The following is a 20,582-nucleotide window of genomic DNA, read 5'->3' as shown; positions in this document are numbered from 1 at the left end:
ACTATGTTTTAAAGCAACATGTATCCTGACCTAAAGCATGTTACAAGTAAGTTCAAGAGTGTGCAATGGGATTTATCTCCTAAGCAGGGTGATATCAAATTCTACCCTTAGCTTTGTTGGTTTAAGCTGAAGAGTTATGACACTGGGTATCAAAAAGCCCTGTGCAGGCCTAGTGCCATGCACTACACAAGCAAACTAAAACCTGATTTTGTGTGTGTCATACAAATCTGCCTGTGTTCTTGGTTTATTTCTAGATTTGTGCCTATGATTTGTTTGAAACAAAAAACTAGAACCTGGTCTGCATGTGAGATTCTATCCACATAACACCGGACTTGAAAAACCTACATTAGCTTCCAGTGCGTTTCCAAGAACAATTCAAAGTGTTGGTGCTGACCTTTAAAGCCCTAAACAAGGTGCCCTTCGACAAGGTGCCCCATGATATTCTTGTAAAGAAGCTGGTAAAATGCGGTCTTGACTATGCTACCACTCAGTGGATTTGTAACTGGCTGACTGACCGAACCCAAAGGGTGCTCATCAATGGTTCCTCTTCATCCTGGAGAAGAGTGACTAGTGGGGTGCCACAGGGTTCTGTCTTGGGCCCGGTCTTATTCAACATCTTTATCAACGACTTGGATGATGGACTCAAGGGCATCCTGATCAAATTTGCAGATGACACCAAACTGGGAGGGGTGGCTAACACCCCAGAGGACAGGATCACACTTCAAAACGACCCCTTGACAGATTAGAGAACTGGGCCAAAACAAACAAGATGAATTTTAACAGGGAGAAATGTAAAGTATTGCACTTGGGCAAGAAAAATGAAAGGCACAAATACAAGATGGGTGACACCTGGCTTGAGAGCATTACATGTGAAAAGGATCTAGGAGTCTTGGTTGACCACAAACTTCACATGAGCCAACAGTGTGATGCGGCAGCTAAAAAAGCCAATGCAATTCTGGGCTGCATCAATAGGAGTATAGCATCTAGATCAAGGGAAGTAATAGTGCAACTGTATTCTGCTCTGGTCAGACCTCACCTGGAGTAATGTGTCCAGTTCTGGGCACCACAGTTCAAGAAGGACGCTGACAAACTGGAACGTGTCCAGAGGAGGGCAACCAAAAGGGTCAAAGGCCTGGAAACAATGCCTTATGAGGAATGGCTAAGGGAGCTGGGCATGTTTAGCCTGGAGAAGAGGAGGTTAAGGGATGATATGATAGCCATGTTCACTTCCGGGTTAGCGCGATCGGTGAATGGCGGATTCCCTCCGAGCTCCGGAGGGAATCGGCTCTGCTGAGGACGGGTCCTGCCGCGTCGGCGACGCGGGGACCCTTAGAAACCGCAGGCGCAGAAGCCTGCGGACTTGGTGACTCGGTGGGCACCTTAAGCGCCCTCCCTGACCCACGAAGAGCCTTTTTAAAGGCTACGGAGAGGGTACGGAGAGTGGCGTGGTGCTGTGAGTAGACCGCTACTTCAGTGGAGTGAAGCCGCGAGCCATGGCCGGAGAGCGATGACTTTCTTCCCAAAATTTGGACTGGAAAATAAACAACCCGTGAGTAGAATGGAATTTGGACTGTAAAATTTTCACCTTTGAATTCGGCACGACCGGGGGATGTGCTAAAGGGAAGTCCGCACCCCCCCCCCATCTACAAACGATCTAAAGCAAGGATCGGAGAACTAAGGTGGAGAGATTGTTGTTTTGTCAGATAAAAGATCTTTCCATGAATTTGACAGGAGAAGTCTTTGTGCTGGAGAGAAAGTGAGGAATTTTGGAACTTTTTGTTTAAACCCCCCCCCCCCGAACCCGGGAGCGTCCTGTGTGGGTGCCGGAGGAAAAAGAATAAGGAGTTTGACAGCTGTCAAAGGAGCTGTCAAACGGGCAGTTAAAGTTAAGAATTTTGCTATTTAATAACTCTCTGAACTAAAGGTGATACATTTGAATTGAGGTGGTTGGAAACAAAGTAGTAATAAATAATAAAGTAACGGATTGTTGGAAAAGGACTATTAAGCAATTGGAATCCCCCTAGGGGGAACTAGAGACATTACAATGGCTGCAGAGGGAAAATTACTGGCAGAAATAGAAAAAATGTTCTTTCTCGTGGGAATTCTGCAAGAGCAGAGTACAGCTATGAACAAAGAGCTTATGACCTTGAATTCTAAAACAAACAACTCTGCTGAGTGCACAAAGGATTCGACTGACAAAAAATCTGCAGCTGAACCAGAAGAGATATTTTTGGAATGGATGGAGAGGAAAGAAGGAGTGGAGATAGCTCAGGTGGAAAATACCAACCAAATAAATACCAACCAAAAGTCTATATTGTCAGAAAATAAGGAAGAAGATCTTTGGATTACAAATCTGCGAAAGATGAGAAAGATGAAGAAGGAAGTCCCTGGAGTACTTGGAACACTGGAATTCCAAAGAATAAAGAAATATGATCGAGATTTCCTTTTTGAGTATGGGAGAGCAGCTGATCTTTTGCAGCAATTGCTTTTAAACATTTTGGATGGAAGAAAATTTGATGTGACTGTGACAGAACATCTTCGAGACCTGAGGACCAACAAAAAGGACTACCAACAAAATTGGCAGAGAGAGACTGATAGAGAATTGAAGGCCTCGGATGTGAGGAATCCGGGCTAGGAACTGTTTTTGGACATTTGCTTGGGAAGGGATGGAAACCGGGGTAGGGAGGGAGGGGAGAATAGAATTTCAAAATTTTATGACTTTTGTATTTGGCCAATGTGACCTATAATTAATATAATAAAGGGAGAAATTCGTGGAAGGGAAGTTAGGTCGACCTTAGAAAAAGGATTTAATGTTTATAAGAGAATTGGAAATGGAAAAGTTAAATAAGTAAAAAGAGTTAAGTCTTAAAAATAATAACAATATGTTTAAGATGATAGACAAGAACTTGCTGAAATAATTATTGGAATTGGGATGTATGAAGAGGGGGTGGGGGGAAGCCAAGGAAAGAGGGTAAAGAAAGTAAGGGTATGAAATTGTATATGTGTTGTCTTTGTCTTTGTGTGTGTGTGTGTCTTTATAAAATGTAAAAACCCAATAAAAATTTTATTTAAAAAAAAGATATGATAGCCATGTTCAAATATATAGAAGGATGTCATATAGAGGAGGGAGAAAGGTTGTTTTCTGCTGCTCCAGAGAAGCGGACACGGAGCAATGGATCCAAACTACAAGAAAGAAGATTCCACCTAAACATTAGGAAGAACTTCCTGACAGTAAGAGCTGTTTGACAGTGGAATTTGCTGCCAAGGAGTGTGGTGGAGTCTCCTTCTTTGGAGATCTTTAAGCAGAGGCTTGACAACCATATGTCAGGAGTGCTCTGATGGTGTTTCCTGCCTGGCAGGGGGTTGAACTCGATGGCCCTTGTGGTCTATTCCAACTCTATGATTCTATGATTCCTAAATGGCCTTGGCCCAGTATACCTGAAGGAGCATCTCCACCCCCATTGTTCAACCCGGACACTGAGGTCCAGCTCTGAGGGCTTTCTGGCGGTTCCCTAACCTGCGAGAAGTGAAGCTACAGGGAACCAGGGAGAGGGCCTTCTTGGTAGTGGTGCCCACTCTGTGGAATGCCCTCCCATCAGATGTCAAGGAAATAAACAACTATCTGACTTTTAGAAGACATCTGAAGGCAGCCCTGTTTAAGGAAGTTTTTAATGTTTGGTGTTTTATTCTGTTTTAATCTGTTGGGAGCCACCCAGAGTGGCTGGAGAAACCCAGCCAGATGGGAAGGTATTATTATTATTATTATTATTATTATTATTATTAGTCCAACGTGGCACCTTCAGATGGGGGAGGGATCCACCGGGGGACCAGGGTCCTTTTTTTACAATTAATGTGACACACAAAGAAGCCCACAGTGTCATGCCATTGGCACATTGTGTCCAGTGTTATAAATTCCTACTAGCAGTGGCTCCAGGGGCAGAAACCGCCTAACCTGCTCCCGACGACTCTTTGGAGCTGGAGATGGCAAAGACGGACCACGTGACATTTTGTATGTATAGCACATGCTCTCTGTTAACTTAAAATAGTGATTTGGATCCTGGACCCAATATTTGCATTTCACTTAAACAAAAAACTTAAATGTAGGTGTGTCTGAAAGCATCCTATTCCATAACTAAACAAATCAAATTTCTGTTGTTGTTGTTTTACTTTTCATGCTGGATCTTCACAGGCCGTTTTTGCTTGCATTTACAGTATAAATGGAATCATGGCTCTTTTTCTCCACCTGTACGTAGCACACTTCTTTAGGTAAAGTTGATGCTTCTTTCGGGCCCATTGAGCCATCTGGATAGCCATTAGTAACGCAAAAACTCCAACTGAAGAGAGAGGGAAGAAAAAGACTACTGATCTCCAGGTATTGACAGTGGCATGTCAGAAGAATCATTTCCTACCTAACCACATAATGACGAAGACACAAAACATAACAAATTTGTTTTAAGCATATGACCAAGTCTTGCCCTTCTTTATCTGTGCAGGAATAGCTTCTGGAGGGGGTGTAAAACTTCTTCTTTTTTAAATTGAGTCCAGCAGCTGCAGCTTATCTTCCTTCTTCCTCATGAGTGAGGTTTAGAGATGGGGGTAAGACTCCTGCTGCCAGACATGATCTCCCTTGTTCTGTTTGGGATTCAATTCAGGTCATATCCTAGTTTGAGGGGAGTCCTTAAGCACAACTTCCTGGTTGAGACATTAGGGGAAATGCTGAACCTGGGCATGTGAAGGAACAGCTTGGGTGAAGAAGACATCTGAAGGCAGCTCTGTATAGGGATTTTAAAAAATGTTTAATGCTTTATTATGCTTTTGAATTATGGTGCTGGAGGAGATTATTGAGAGTCCCATGGACTGCAACAAGATCCAACCCATCCATTCTGAAGGAAATCAGCCCTGAGTGCTCACTGGAAGGACAAATCCTGAAGCTGTGGCTCCAATACTTTGGCCAGCTCATGAGAAGAGAAGACTCCCTGGAAAAGACCCTGATGTTGGAAAAGATTGAGCTTATACCCAGAACAAACTTAGTTGGTCTCTAAGGGGTTACTGGACAATATTTTAATTTTTTAATTTATTTCGGCTGCGTCAGACCAACACAGCCCCCTACCTGAACCTACCCTATCTACCCTATCTGTTTCTTTTGCTTTCTGTTTCACAATCATGGTAGGGAAAGAAAAAGAAAATATTACACATTTCCATTCCTACATACTGAAGCACATGAACGTAAGCAGGTACTTGCTTGGTGTTAAATAAGGATCAGGCAGACTCAGCAATGGAGAATAAGAAGGTGAAGTTTATTGCCAGGCAGTAAGGACCCAGTTTGGAATCTCTTCCAAAAGGAACTGGGACCCCGATTGACAGAAATCCAGAGGTCTTATACCTGAGCAGATCACAGCAAATCATAGATCATGAGACAACCATGAGGCAGTCACGATATTGTCAGCAAAAATTAGCCAATTAGCAAGCTTCTTGCCATGTTATCAGCTCCTGGTCAAGCACTGGTCAAGCACAGAGTTCTAGTTCTGCTTTCCGATGCTCACAGTGACGCTCTGTCTAACCTCTCCCCTAGTTATGACAGGACAGGGAGTTTGGAGATTTTGCGGTTTTGCTCTTCCTGTTCTGTGGATTAATTTAGCCTGTATCTGAGGGGATTTTGTACCAGAATCTCTGATTCACGTCTTCCCCTTGTCCAGGGTACACAGATGTTTGTAGGGGAAAGGTCGGCTCCTAAATTTGCTGTTTCAAGCAATATGCAGTTAGCCAAGGCACAGCTTCCCTTTGATTCAAAATGGATTATAAAATACTGTAAACCCTGATTATGTGTGAGCATATATGAATATATTTACTGAAAACTGATTATATGGATAGCATAGGGGTAGCCCTTCTTCCTTGCCTCAATACAACATTTGAAAACTTCTGTCCATTACAGTTCAAGTTATGCTGCAGTGCATAACTTCCAGTGTCCTTCCAGTGTCTCAAAGGTTATCCTTCCAGTGTCTCAAAGGTTAAACAGAGACATGCTTTTTTAAGCATGGTAGAAGTGAGGTGGACACACACCAAGCCTGTAAACAAATGTGCTTAAATGCAGTGCATTTCCATCACACTTAAATATATATTGATAATATACAGGTATATTTAAATTCATTATTGAAAAGATGATCAACCACAAATAGTTGACTCAGTTAGGATATGTAATACTTATAATTTCTACTTCAATTGCAGACGTTAATTCTAAGCCACGCTGATCATTTTTCTCATCTAGAATGTTTTCTGGGTGATGGTGAACAAGCTTATTCAAAGATCCCAGCTGGAAACTATTTCTGCTCTTACCTGGCAATGTTTGTGTCATCACTGTAAAGCTCATCCAAGAGCCAATCTGTTGCAAATGAAAAAAAAAAAATCACAGTTCACTTAACGATAAACAGCTGTCTCTCTTATACAAAGTCTTGCCAACCCTTGACTCCAGCAGTGCCAGCCCTTCCATTTTGAATACATAGGTAATTCCCCCAAGTAATATATATATATATATATAAAGGTAAAAAGGTAAATGACCCCTGGATCGTTAAGTCCAGTCAAAGGCGACTATGGGGTTGCGGAGCTCATCTCGCTTTCAGGCCAAGGGAGCCAGCGTTTGTCCACAGACAGCTTTCCAGGTCATGTGGCCAGCATGATTAAACCACTTATGGCACAATGGAACATGTGATGGAAACCAAGGCACACAGAAATGCCGTTTACCTTCCTGCCGCAGCGGTACATATTTATCTACTTGCACTGGTGTGCTTTCGAATTGCTCGGTTGGCAGAAGCTGGGACAGAGCAACGGGAGCTCACCTTGTCATGGGGATTCGAATTGCCAACCTTCTGATCGGCAAGCCTAAGAGGCTCAGTGGTTTAGACCACTGCGCCACCCGCGTCCCAAGTAGCAATTTCCCCCAAGTAGCAAAGCACTGGTAGGTGAGTAGACAAAAGGTGACAAAATATGCATCATAGGTGGGAGGAGACTTGGAGTGGAGCTGGATTCTACTAGAACTATTGTTACAAAGGCAGACCCAGGAAGGTTAAGGGTCCAGTTTGTGAAAATGGATTTCAAAGCTTCACTCAAGAAACCAGGTTGCTGTTCTCCTTAGCATCCTTGCTGGAATCACAAATTAGCTGTGGCCTTATGAAGGCAAACCATGCACATTACCAAAGAGCTTCAACAGAGCTGGCTGGATCAGGCCAATGACCCATATAATACAGTAATAATAATAATAATAATAATAATAATAATATTTTATTTATACCCCGCCCTTCCCGGTTCAAAAACAGGGCTCAGGGCGGCTAACAACATATTTAAAACACTTTAAAACACATAATTATAAAACCAGCATGAAATACAGTATAAAAAATGAATAACAACAAAATTCAAAAATAAAAAATCAATTGCCGTATTTTTCGCTCTATAAGACACACTTTCCCCCCTTCAAAAATTAAGGGGAAATGTGTCTGCATCTTATGGAGCGAATGCAGGCTCCTTGTCTTCAGCGATAGCTACGGGAAGCCTCCGAAGCGCAGAGGAAGATCTCCCTCCGTGCTCCAGAGGCTTCACGTTGCTTTCGCTGAAGCCACCTGAAGCCCGCAGAGTGCAGCGGGAACTCCCGCTGAGCTCCAGAGGCTTCAGGCAGCTATCCGCAAGCCTTTGGAGCGCAGCAGGAGTTCCTGCTGTTCTCCGAAGGCTTGCGGATAGCTGCCTGAAGCCTGGAGAGTGATAGGGGTCGGTGCACACCGATCCCTCTTGTTCTCCAAGCTTCACTTCGCTGGAGAAGCGCTGCACAGTTTTCCCTCTCTGCGCAGCGCCCCTTCAGCAAAGCAGGAGGAGAAATGGAAGGGGCTCTGTTTCTCTTGCTGCTTCACTGAAGGGGCGCTGAGCAGAGAGGGGGAGAATTTTCTCTCTCCTCCCCCTCCTATGGTCCGCTGCGTCCTATAGAGCGAAAAATATGGTAGATAATCCCCAGGGCTAGCTGACTGAATTGGTCCTACTTGGGCCAGCGAGGAATCATAGAATCATAGAATCATAGAGTTGGAAGAGACCACAAGGGTCATCGAATCCAACCCCCTGCCAAGCAGGAAACACCATCAGAGCACTCCTGACATATGGTTGTCAAGCCTCTGCTTAAACAGTTAGGAGCTAGGAAGACAAGTAAATATCTGAGAGGTGGTTTAGTAAGTGAGAGCAGGTAGCGGAAGTTATAGGTCTGGATAGGCACCCCATGATTGTAATTGACCGATACCGTTTATGAAACCACATGCTTGTTAAACTGCAATAAATAAACAGAGGTTTATCTTCTAATTTAACCCTGACTGGACTCAGTATTTTACCAGATAGGGCCTGAGTAGTTGCAGCGAGAAATAAAGTGGTGGCACAGGGATCAATAGATGGTGAAACGTCCAGGGTGATCGCCACACCATTTTTATTTTTTTGTAAAACAAGCTCATTTTATAAGCCAACACCTTTTTCAAAGACAGCTCCTCTGGAAGCCGTGAGCGACCTGGATCAAAGCAGAACTCACTGTGAGATATCTGTAAGGTGGTTTTTTTTTAGTTTTTTAAATATTTTATTTTTACCAACCACCAAAACACAAACAGTGAAACCCTCCAGGCGGCTGATACATTGAGTATACATATTCAATAATATACATATTCAATAATATTCAATAATAAAATATTCAAATCAACCATATGACACTTCTATATACCTATTTATTTAACTTTTAACATTTTAATTGCCCCAAATTGTTCAAACCTGCCCAAATGATTCAATATCTTCTCAAACCAATTCTCCTCTTTCTCACTGAACTTAAACCTTTTAATTCTATGTATCTTCACAGTTAGGTATTCTAGTGAGATATCTGTAAGTGAATTAAAAGTACTTACAGTTTTTGCTTAGCTAGCTGGCACAGATGCAAGGGAAGAAGGGGGAAATAATAATAATAATAATAATAATAATAATAATAATAATAATAATAATATTACCTCATATGTATAGTTTGGGCAGGAAACAAACAGAAACAACCATGTGAATGGGTTGATTGATGGGCTTGGGAAAGAGCCTTTATTGCCTATAAGGAAAAGAAAAAAGACCAATATTTCATTATAACAGTTTGAGGAATGAGAAGTCAATTCCAGCCTATGAATTTCTATCGCCTACTGACCACACTACAGATAGAAATCAGCTTCAAACACATTTTAACTGTGACAGCTTCTGAACCAAGGATTCCTGAGAACAAGTGATATGGAAAGGACCAGCAAAAGGATTCTTCTCACATTCACAATCTTAGTTACCAGGATTTGAGTGCTTGGGGGAAGGACTATTTTCATAGAATCATAGAATCATAGAGTTGGAAGAGACCACAAGGGCCATCGAGTCCAACCCCCTGCCAAGCAGGAAACACCATCAGAGCACTCCTGACATATGGTTGTCAAGCCTCTGCTTAAAGACCTCCAAAGAAGGAGACTCCACCACACTCCTTGGCAGCAAATTCCACTGTCAAACAGCTCTTACTGTCAGGAAGTTCTTCCTAATGTTTAGCTGGAATCTTCTTTCTTGTAGTTTGGATCCATTGCTCCGTGTCCGCTTCTCTGGAGCAGCAGAAAACAACCTTTCTCCCTCCTCTATGTGACATCCTTTTATATATTTGAACATGGCTATCATATCACCCCTTAACCTCCTCTTCTCCAGGCTAACCATGCCCAGCTCCCTTAGCCGTTCCTCATAAGACATCGTTTCCAGGCCTCTGAACATTTTGGTTGCCCTCCTCTGGACACGTTCCAGTTTGTCAGTGTCCTTCTTGAACTGTGGTGCCCAGAACTGGACACAGTACTCCAGGTGAGGTCTGACCAGGGCAGAATACAGTGGCACTATTGCTTCCCTTGATCTAGATGCTATACTCCTATTGATGCAGCCCAGAATTGCATTGGCTTTTTTAGCTGCTGCATCACACTGTTGGCTCATGTCAAGTTTGTGGTCAACCAAGACTCCTAGATCCTTTTCACATGTACTGCTCTCAAGCCAGGTGTCACCCATCTTGTATTTGTGCCTCTCATTTTTTTTGCCCAAGTGCAATACTTTACATTTCTCCCTGTTAAAATTCATCTTGTTTGTTTTGGCCCAGTTCTCTAATCTGTCAAGGTCGTTTTGAAGTGTGATTTTATACAAATTGCAAAGTGTTTTAAATCGTATGGCGTAGATGCAGAATGCACAATAGTGCGGCAGTACTCCCACCATAGGGAACTGGCAGCAAAATAATTCTAGCATACCGTCTTTCCTACTAAAGAGCAGCACATGGTATTGCTGCTGTAAGAGCTTGACAAATCTGATGTGGGAATTCTAAATCAGAGTAGACCCACTGAAATTAATAGACACTATTAACTTAGGTCCATTGATTTCAATGGGTCTGCTTTGAGCTGAACGTAGTTGAATATAGGGATCGAGGGACCTGTCAAATCTCTCACAGTTTCTCAGTGTCCCAATGTTAAATTCTGTTGTCAATATTTTGCAGCAATTTGCAATTAAAAAAAAAGAATCAATCAACATTTTTGCATGAATTTCTCCGAATAAACACATTTTAATATGCTGTTTGTTTGTTTTTTGCAAGCAATTTCCCTTAATATAATGGTTTTTTGTAAACATTGTGTGGTTAAAGAACTTCAAAACAAAATTCAGACTGGTGAAAATTTCAAAAATAGATGTGTTTCGGTTCACATACCATTTTGGAAAGTATGAATTTGATAGATTTTGTTTTAAATGAGTAGTGAATCACATTTGTCCTCCATTCCTATATATCTGTAATAAATTATGTTTCCAAGTATGCTAAACTCTGGCTTGTCCTCTTGCTGCCTATTCCCTTTCCTGGAAATTTAAATTTCTACTGGGCCAAAGTATGACACTAGGTTAAAGGCCATTGTATTGGGACATGCGTACTTTGAGTGTTCTTATGTAATCGTATACATATGTAGATAAGGACACATGATGAGTGTTCACAGATTTGCCCCCAAATGAATTATTGTGAAAATTAGGAAATATTTAAGGGGCACCAAATTTTGTCCTTGCTCAGGGTGCCAAATTAACAAAGTTCACCCCTGGATATGGTCACTTGAAGTTCTACCCCAGAGGGACAGAACGTTAGGAGGATTATCATAGGTAAGCAATTGGAAACAGACTACAGACCTGATTGGTTTTGATGGACTAATGCAACATTGATAAAATGATTCCCAGCTTCACACAACTGAAAAAAATAATAATGCAAAAATAAAAAAGCATTAGATTTTCAGGCTTTAACTGTAGAATCATAAAATTTAGCTTGTCCCCACAATGATGGGGAAGATGAAGGTGCTTTATACACCACTCTGAGATCCCTTGAGAAGAAAGGCAGTCTAGAGGAATGGCTAAATACAAAATAAGATCAGCCAGGGAGAATCACATCAAATTTTCCATCCACACCCACTGGGAGAGATAGGGGGTCCCTCACAGAGCTTTCACGATTTGAAAGAACATGGGCATCAAGAAAGGAAAATATACTGCTCACACATCGCAGAGCCCTGGTAACATCAACAACAAGGTGACTTGCGCAAATGACCTCATCCATTTCTTGAATCGATGTCCCAGTCCTCAGAGAATTTACTTTGAAGTATAACCCTTAGATATCAATGGCATTTACTTTCATGAATGTCGGACCACCCAGCCTATGTACAAGCCACCAGCCAATATTTGTTCCCTGCCAGATGCTTCACACACATACACAATTTTTACAGTCCTAGGCAGGCAGCAGAGCCAAGAGATTTACGAAGTCTTGAATACACTGCTATCCATCACTAGCGGACTATATTTGGCTTTGATGGTCATACATTGTGCAGGCCTGATCCAGAGAGGAATCATGGAATATGTATTTTAATAGTGAAGGTACGGAGAGTTTTGTCATCTTTTTGCAGGCAGACTTGTTGCCCAGGTTCACAATTGTCTCATTTGGAATGTCCCCTTGTGTACATAAAATATTAAGAAATAAAGGAAAATTGGTACGCTAGGTTGTAAGAAAGTATTAGAAAGTATATTAAAGGTAATAATTATAAGTGATATATGATTTTAGCTTAGCTGAAATCTGAGTAGAATTAGGTCAAATTTACATTCTAAGTTGGGACGCAGGTGGCGCTGTGGGTTAAAGCCTCAGCGCCTAGGACTTGCCGATCGAAAGGTCGGCGGTTCGAATCCCTGCGGCGGGGTGCGCTCCCGCTGCTCGGTCCCAGCGCCTGCCAACCTAGCAGTTCGAAAGCACCTCCGGGTACAAGTAGATAAATAGGGACCGCTTACCAGCGGGAAGGTAAACGGCGTTTCCGTGTGCGGCTCTGGCTCGCCAGAGCAGCGATGTCACGCTGGCCACGTGACCCGGAAGTATCTCCAGACAGCGCTGGCCCCCGGCCTCTTAAGTGAGATGGGCGCACAACCCCAGAGTCTGTCAAGACTGGCCCGTACGGGCAGGGGTACCTTTACCTTTACCTTTACATTCTAAGTTAAACTAATTTAAGAATGTGTGTGTGTGTGTGTGTGAAGTTAAATCTGTAATGACATTAATGAATTTAATTAATAAAAGTCAGAATGGCAAAATGAAAAAGGGTAAAAAGAAGAAGAAAGTTCTGATTTGGCTCGCAATGCAAAAGGAGATTCTGTACATGCACTAACAAAGGAGCATCAGGCTGCTTTTGCTAGTGCAAATACATATTCACCAAGGAAACAGCACAAAAAATGAAAGTGTCTCCCTTCTTAGTTCACCTGTCTTGGGAGAGTATATGTAAAAGTCTCTCTCTCTCTCTCTCTCTCTCTCTCTGTGTGTGTGTGTGTGTGTGTGTGTGTGTGTGTGTGTGTGTGCATGTGTGTGTTCCACATTCAACTTCCTGCCCATACATACCAGAAACACAAGGGCAGAAATAGTAACTTGCTTGTTCCCAAATGCTAGAAAACAGAATGAAAACATAATTAGGACTCAGATATACAGCGGCAATTAAAACCTTTCAAGTGTGTTGTAAGGTGCATTATACAAGATGGCAATGGTGAGCTATGGCAAATTCAATATATTTTTCAAAGTTTTTTTTTTTTAAAAAAAGCATTTTCACTACGTTTTCTATGTGTCTAGATCCCACCTTAGTCTTACATATACAGAGCTACCTCTACTTACGTTCATCTCTGGTTACGTATCTTTGGGATTCGTACGTGGCAAACCCAAATTCGTACGTGGTATTTTTCCGGGTTTCGCTGCGCACACATGCACAGAAGCAGTCTATGCACCTCATGCATGCACAGAAGCGGTACCTTCCAGTTATGAATTCCTCGGGATCTGACTGGAGCTCCGGAACGGATCCCGTTCGCAACCAGAGGTACCACTGTAATGTGAAGTCCACTTAAGCCTTTCTTTGGTTATACAGTCGACCCTCCGGATACAAACTTAATTCGTTCCAGGGGTCTGTCTGCAACCTGAAAAGTCCGTATCTGGAGGCACTGCTTCTATGTACGCGTGAGGTGTGCAGGGTGCTTCTGCTCTTGCGCATGTGGCGAAACCCGGAAGTATACACTTCCGGTTTGCTGTGTTCGCAGCCCAAAGTTTACGTATCCGGAGGGATACATAAGTATAGGTAAAACTGTGTAGTGAATAGGCCTTGTTCGCCTTAGAAGCCTCATCTTTAGACATCTCTGGAGTTTTTTCATGTGTGCCTCTCCTTATGAAGCAATGCCTCGCAAACACAGGCAGGAACCTGTCAGGGAACTGCCATCGGAGCCAGAGGCGGAGGCAAGGCTCCCAAACGATGCTGGAGAAGGGCCCAGCAGGGAGAGAGGCAGCTCATCGGCTGGGGAAGGAAATCAGCGTAACACCAGGGATAAAGGGAGGCAGATGGGGGAATCGGCGAGGGGGCTCCAGGACTCCTTGCCGGAGACCAGCGGGGAGAGCACGGGTCCTCCGCTGCCCACACCCACCCTGGGCAGAAGACTTCCGCGCAGGGAGAGTAGGCGGAGACTTGGCGTCAAAGAACTTCTTTGCTGGAAGAGGTTCAAGAAACGCCCACTGACGGATTCTGCTAGCGACTGAAACAGCCACGAAGTGAAGGGCTGTCCAGAGAGAAAAGGTTTAACAAGGCAACCTAGCCAGGAGTGGTGGCAACTTACGCACGAGCAACCCCTATAACCATCACAGAACCAAATTCATTTTACATGTTGCCTGACTATGAAACTTCTATTGCTACGTCTCTTTATAGAGAAGACTATTATACTGCCACGGGTTTCCAAAAGAAGGTTGCATATTTCAGAAAAACTATTTTGGAGCAAAAATATTAATTTGTTAGAAATCTGACAGTCACCCCAGAATTTAAATTAAACTCCAGATTGGATCAAGTCCCGCAGACCCTGAATCACAGTGATGGCATCCCTATAGCATCCCATAGTGATGACATTGGTCCAGTATACCTGAAGAAGCGTCTCCATCCCCATCGTTCTGCCCGGACACTGAGGTTCAGTGCCAAGGGCCTTCTGGTGGTTCTCTCACTTCGAGAAGCCCAAGTTACAGGGAACCAGGCAGAGGGCCTTCTTGGTAGTGGCACCCGCCCTGTGGAACGCCCTCCCACCAGATGTCAAAGTAAAAAATAACTACCAGACTTTTAGAAGACATCTGAAGGCAGCCCTGTTTAGGGAAGCTTTTAATGTTTAATAAGTTATTGTATTTTTGTGTTTTGTTGGAAGCCGCCCAGAGTGGCTGGGGAAACCCAGCCAGATAGGTGGGGTATAAATAAATTATTATTATTATTATTATTATTATTATTATTATTAATAACATGCCAGGGCCTGGCGGTGCCTTTGAACCCTCACCAAAACTGCCCCTCCTCAATCATGCAACTTAAGAAATGGAGAGGGGTCCAAACAATTCCATGACAGAGACTGAAGTCTGAGATGCTACAACAAAGCTCTGAAGGCAATGGTATACACTCAATGCAGTTTTTAGCAGAGCTGAGTTCTCTTCATTTCTAGTTTCCTCAGAAGCTGTGGTGAAATACTGTCCTTAGCACATCTAAGGAGGGTCTAATCTGGATCTGACTGAGAATCTGATTAGTTTTAAAACTAGAATGTCAGAGAGGGGGCTAGTTTAACCTCCTCCCCCCCCCCCCCCCGTGTATTAGTTTATTATAATATGCAAGGCATATGAACAGCCTCCCGCTTTTATAATAAAGTGGTACAATCCAGAATTTGTGGGATATCAATGCAATCTCTCTCCATGTCTCTGCATGGCTCCTGCATGTTTTCCTCCAAGAGACAGAAAATGCTGTCAGCATCTTATGAAAATATATTGATTTCCATGTATAAGGTCTCCCAATTCACAACTAATTTTACCCTTGGGGGCTTGTTGGGATGAGGGAAAGTTACAGCCCAACTACAATATGGTCTGAAATCATCCTCTGTCAATTCTCTAGAGTGGGGAATTTTATCCACTCCGATTCTCTCCTCAGCATGGGGACAGTATTTTTTACTGACCCTTCACTGGGTTGGACTCTAAAGCTAGACCTCTGCATTCCTTCCCTCCTTTCCCATCTAATATCTGAAATGTTGCTAGAAATTTCCATCCTGTTTTGGTGTGGGATTCTGAAATCCTGATTTGAAAAAAGGAAAAACAGCCCCTAATAATAATAATAATAATAATAATAATAATAATAATAATAATTTTATTTATACCCTGCCCTTCCCGCTTTAAAAACTGGGCTCAGGGTGGCTAACAGCAAATATAAAACATTGATTAAAATGTGACTTAAAAACAGCATAAAATATAACATAAAATGCAGCATCAATATCAATAAAATTCAAAAATTCAGGGGGTCATTTTTTTTGGGGGGGGGGGGAGAGAACCCAGTCACTAGACATCTAATGATCACCAGGGCTAACTGGCCAAATCCTCTTAGGGCCAGCAAGGAGACCAGGGAAGAATTTAAACGTGTAGTCCCAGAAAGGGATTCTTCATAGAAGAGGAAAGGGAAAAGGGAATAGAGTATCAGGCTAATTCAAACTGAAGGCCAGGCGGAATAGCTCTGTCTTACAGGCCCTGCGGAAGGAGATCAAGTCCTGCAGGGCCCTAGTCTTGTGGGTCAGAGCATTCCACCAGGTTGGAGCCGACACTGAAAAAGCCCTGGCCCTGGTAGAGGATAGCCGGGCTTCCTTAGGGCCTGGGACCTTTAAGCTATTATTATTCATGGACCTTAGGGTCCTCTGCATGACATACCAGGAGAGGCGGTCCCATAAGTACGAGGGTCCTAGGCCTCAAACTCTATAGGCCAATTCTTGTAGCGTGAGACAAGTTTCTAGTGCAACACGTGCCCTTTGCATTACTTACATGGAGGAGTGTACTGCGGGTGATTGATGTAGTAAGCAAGCCAAGACGTGAACCCCCAGTAAAAAGTGCAACCCTGTAATGAGAACATAGAGATAATGAAAGGATATACCAAAATGAACTACTGTCTCCACAGTAGTTGGCACAATGGGGACAACAGATCCCGACCAGATACACACATCTGTTTTTTGGATGCTGATGCTCTGGTAACTGGTTGTCAGGGACTGGACATCAAAGGAGGAATTGTGGAGACCCCCCCCTTCTCCTGAATCTTCCTGAGAAGAGGAGGACAGTATAGATCAGGCTTCCTCAACCGCAGCCCTCCAGATGTTTTTGGCCTACAACTCCCATGATCCCTAGCTAGCAGGACCAGTGGTCAGGGATGATGGGAATTGTAGTCTCAAAACATCTGGAGGGTTGAGGTTGAGGAAGCCTGGTATAGATTTACAATGGTGGTTTGCAGAGGGTCACAGCTCAGAGATAGAAGAGGGGCAAAGCTGGGAAATAATGGGAAAAGGAGAGCAGGAACAGCTGGCTGACACATTATCACTAGAGAGCATTCCAAACCTCCCTTCACCCAGAACCAGGTGGTCAATGAAAGTAGGAGAGCAGAGAGCCCAGACGCAATTGTCCCTAAGCAGACACCGTAAGGGCTGTTGATGACTGAGAAGTGAAGGGAGGAGGAGATTACTTGGAGTGATGCCATTATCCAAGAGATGATATTTCTACGTCTCTCTGTGGGAATATGGAATAAAAGACCTTGGTAAGAGCTTCTTGTCTTTCCGTTACTGGCAGCCTGCCATGAAGGAGGGAGAGCAGATTCCCTGAAACCTGACACTGGAGTCCCTCCTCACTCTGCTGCCCTGACTTTGTGACAAGTCCTTTCCAGTAGAGAGGGCTTCTCCTGGCTCCTTGTTGTCTAGTCATTTAGTCGTGTCCGACTCTTCATGACCCCATGGACCAGAGCACGCCAGGCACTCCTGTCTTCCACTGCCTCCCACAGTTTGGTCAAACTCATATTAGTAGCTTCGAGAACACCGTCCAGCCATCTTGTCCTCTGTCGTCCCCTTCTCCTTGTGCCCTCCATCTTTCCCAACATCAGACTTTTCTCCAGAGAGTCTTCTCTTCTCATGAGGTGGCCAAAGTATTGGAGCCTCAGCTTCAGGATCTGTCCTTCCAGTGAGCACTCCTAGCACCTGCCTATTCACTAGTTTAGTCCTCCCTAACCTACAGTGCTCCAAACGTTTTGGACAGCAAATCTCATCAGCACCACCCAGCATGGCCAATTGGGAGCTGTAGCCCAACAACACCTGGAGGGCACCAGGTTGGGGAAACCTGCCTTATTCTTACTCAACCCAAATCTCCCTGAATTTTTCCTCTACTCCATCACGTTGCTGCTGAGATTCCCCTCAGGTTTTCCTGTTCTTCTTTGGCTCCCTCAAGCAATATCAGACATAAACCCCTGGGGTCTTCTCCAGTATGGGCTGCTCTCTGAACTCTCAGATTCCAGACTCTGTCCCATAATTCCCATTAAGGTCCATACCCCATATATGCTCACTTGACCACTTTGATCCCCAGAACTTTCCCTGTTACATGTGCCACATAATACTTGTTCCGCACTTGTAAGAAATCAATATTTTAGTATGGCAGCACCTACACTTTTGGTTTAGTAAAAGGCTGCCCGGGCACGTCGAAGGTTGGCATGTGTTTTAATCTTTTTAGGCTTTTTAGTTTAGGTGAAAGAGGGCCTTCTCTGTGGATACTCCCAGACTTTGAAACTCAGTCACTAGAGAAGTTAGACTGCTGTCTTTCTGATGGAAGGTGAAGACTTTCTTGTTCCACCACCAGGATTTTGAGAACTCCCTGCTTTTAATGAAGGGGCAGGCGCCATGCTGTTTTTATTATAATTATTTGTTTGGTCTTAATATATATATTATGTGCATATATACAGTTTTAATTGTATCCATGTTTAATTGTTTTTTAGTCATTGGTTTCCCCCCTAAGTTTTTAGCTGTTTTTGTTTTAATCTTTAAACTGCCTTAAGTCCCTGTCAGGGGAAAAGGTGGGGTATAAAAATCATCATCATCATCATCATCATCATATACTATTGGTTTTAATCTTTTTACATGTTTTTAATGGTCATATTGATAATTTTAATGTTGTGGTTTTGTTAACCACTCAGAAGTTTTATTATAATCTGGTAGTATTTAAATTTTTGCCAAGTAGATAAAATACTCAACAGAGGAGCAAGAATTGTTGTAACTATTCTCCTTTTCAAGAAAATGCACTTTTAAAGTTTGCCTAGCAACAGCAGAGGCTGAGAAACAGTCCCCATTGTGATGTCATAATGCTTTGCAGCCAACTCAGTCTCTGCTGATCCCAGCTATTCAGTTGGATGTGCAATCTCTTTGATAACGCTGCTGTCACCTGTTGTGCCACAAAACCCCACCAGGCTCTTCAAGTGAACAAGATAATGCCTTTTACAGATGAGAGGAAAATGAAGGCTCTGTTTCTCCTACCACTGTTACTGAGCTGGGCTTTCACTATATCACTCCTTATCAAGTCACCTGTCACTTTTCTGCAAGCCATAACAACCTTGCTATGACAGCTGGCACAGCAGACCTTTTGAGGGTGAGAAGCTTGCAGTCCTCGTTTTGGTGGGGAATGGAGACGGCATCTTTCTCCATCTTCCAGGCTGCCTCAAAAGGGGATGAAGTGGTGAAGAGCACAGAGCACAGCATCCAAGGAGAGGGGTCCCTAGATCTGAGTGAAAGGAGAGGCCTTGGAAGGTATGTAGTCTAGAGTGCATCCTATATTGTAGGAGGAAACTCCCTGGGCTGGAAGGCAAGGATATACAGGAGGAGGACATGAAGGCATCTATGTACTCCTCAGAGTATGGATTGAAGCTCGTTTCATTTGCTGGCTCAACCCTAATGGGAGAAAACATCCTCTCGGAGGGCACTTCAGCTGGGACCCAGGAAGGTACCAGACAAGCCTCAAGCACTACATCAATTTAGCTAGTGAAATATTTCCAAGGATAACTATACAATAAAGAAAAAAATAGAGGTGTGGGGAGGAATGAACTATCATTCTTGGGAAGGATATCGGTCATTATAATTAATGTATTGCCAAAAATGTTGTTTTTGTTCGAATCTATACCCTTGATGCAGGTCACTTCAGAGAATGGCAAAAGGATATTACCAGATTTATCTGGCAGGGAAAGACTATTTATGTCTTGGATATTATTGGCCCAGAGATGGAAAGAAGATAAAGTCCCTACCAAAGAAGAAGGGCAGATTGAGTTGATGGACTATGCCGAAATAGCAAAAATGACTGGAAGAATCAGAACCCTGGAAGTTCAAAAATTTAATAAGGAATGGGGAAAATACATAATTTACCTTAAAAACCATTATAAATAACTAAAATCATTGGTAGGATTGGAATAACACTTGTGGTTTAATGTTGAATTTTGGATATAATGGAGATGTAAAAGATTTGGATTGATATAAAAGATGCAGGAGGAAAGGGTTAATATAAGGACCCACAAAGGGGAGGAAATAAGTTCAGGAGATTCCTTGGAATCTTGTTTTTATGTTGATTGTTGGATAATTGATTGTAAAATTTTAAAACCCGAAAAACTATTTTTAAAAAAATAATAATTAAAGGTGCCCAGCACAAAAGATATTGAATTTACCAAAAAGAAAGAAAGAAAAGCTAGTGATTCTCACCCCCCAATGGAAAACGCCTGCCCCCCAATGGAAAACGTCTCCTACCCTGGAATCCCTGCTCTTATAAGTGTCTGGAGAGTGGTTGCAGTTACCGGTGAAGGAAAGGCAACTTTTTCAGAATCATCTCTCCCAACCGTAATATGGGAATAGGAGTAGTGGCCTGACTTTTGGGGTTGTTGTAACCATCACCGAGATAATGTTCCTAAAGCAGTGGAGTGGCAGCAGACTGACTGGGAAAGAAGAGAGAGGCCTGAGGGCATCAACACCAGGCAGGTGAGTTGCGTGGCAAGGTGCCGGGCCCAGTGGCGTAGCGTGGGGGGTGCGGGGGGGCCGGCTGCACCGGGCGCAACATCTGGGAGTTAGGGTTAGGGGGTGCAAATCCATGGGCTAGGGGGCGCAAATCCACGGGTTAGGGGGCGCAAATTACTTGCCTTGCCCTGGGTGCTGACAACCCACACTAT

General features: G+C 43.3%; 1 protein-coding gene across 1 annotated transcript in view; it reads right to left on the bottom strand.

Annotated features, from left to right (window-relative positions):
- Positions 1–3,522: 3,522 nt before the first annotated feature.
- The window catches only part of TECRL (trans-2,3-enoyl-CoA reductase like), a 35,459-nt gene continuing 18,399 nt past the window's right edge, over positions 3,523–20,582 (bottom strand). Inside the window, exons 7-12 of the mRNA XM_083709769.1 lie at positions 16,397–16,469; positions 12,941–12,984; positions 11,209–11,266; positions 9,015–9,100; positions 6,334–6,379; positions 3,523–4,334 (exon numbers count right to left, since the gene is read on the bottom strand). Coding sequence (XP_083565895.1) covers positions 4,207–4,334; positions 6,334–6,379; positions 9,015–9,100; positions 11,209–11,266; positions 12,941–12,984; positions 16,397–16,469 — 435 coding nt within the window. The 3' untranslated portion in view covers positions 3,523–4,206. The remainder of the gene's footprint in view (positions 4,335–6,333; positions 6,380–9,014; positions 9,101–11,208; positions 11,267–12,940; positions 12,985–16,396; positions 16,470–20,582) is intronic.

Source organism: Podarcis gaigeae (genome assembly GCF_964106915.1).
Source record: "Podarcis gaigeae genome assembly, chromosome: 13".
NCBI classification, from domain to species: Eukaryota; Metazoa; Chordata; class Lepidosauria; order Squamata; family Lacertidae; genus Podarcis; species Podarcis gaigeae.
Note: the sequence above shows the minus strand (reverse complement) of the source record. Positions and strands in the feature narration are given on the sequence as shown.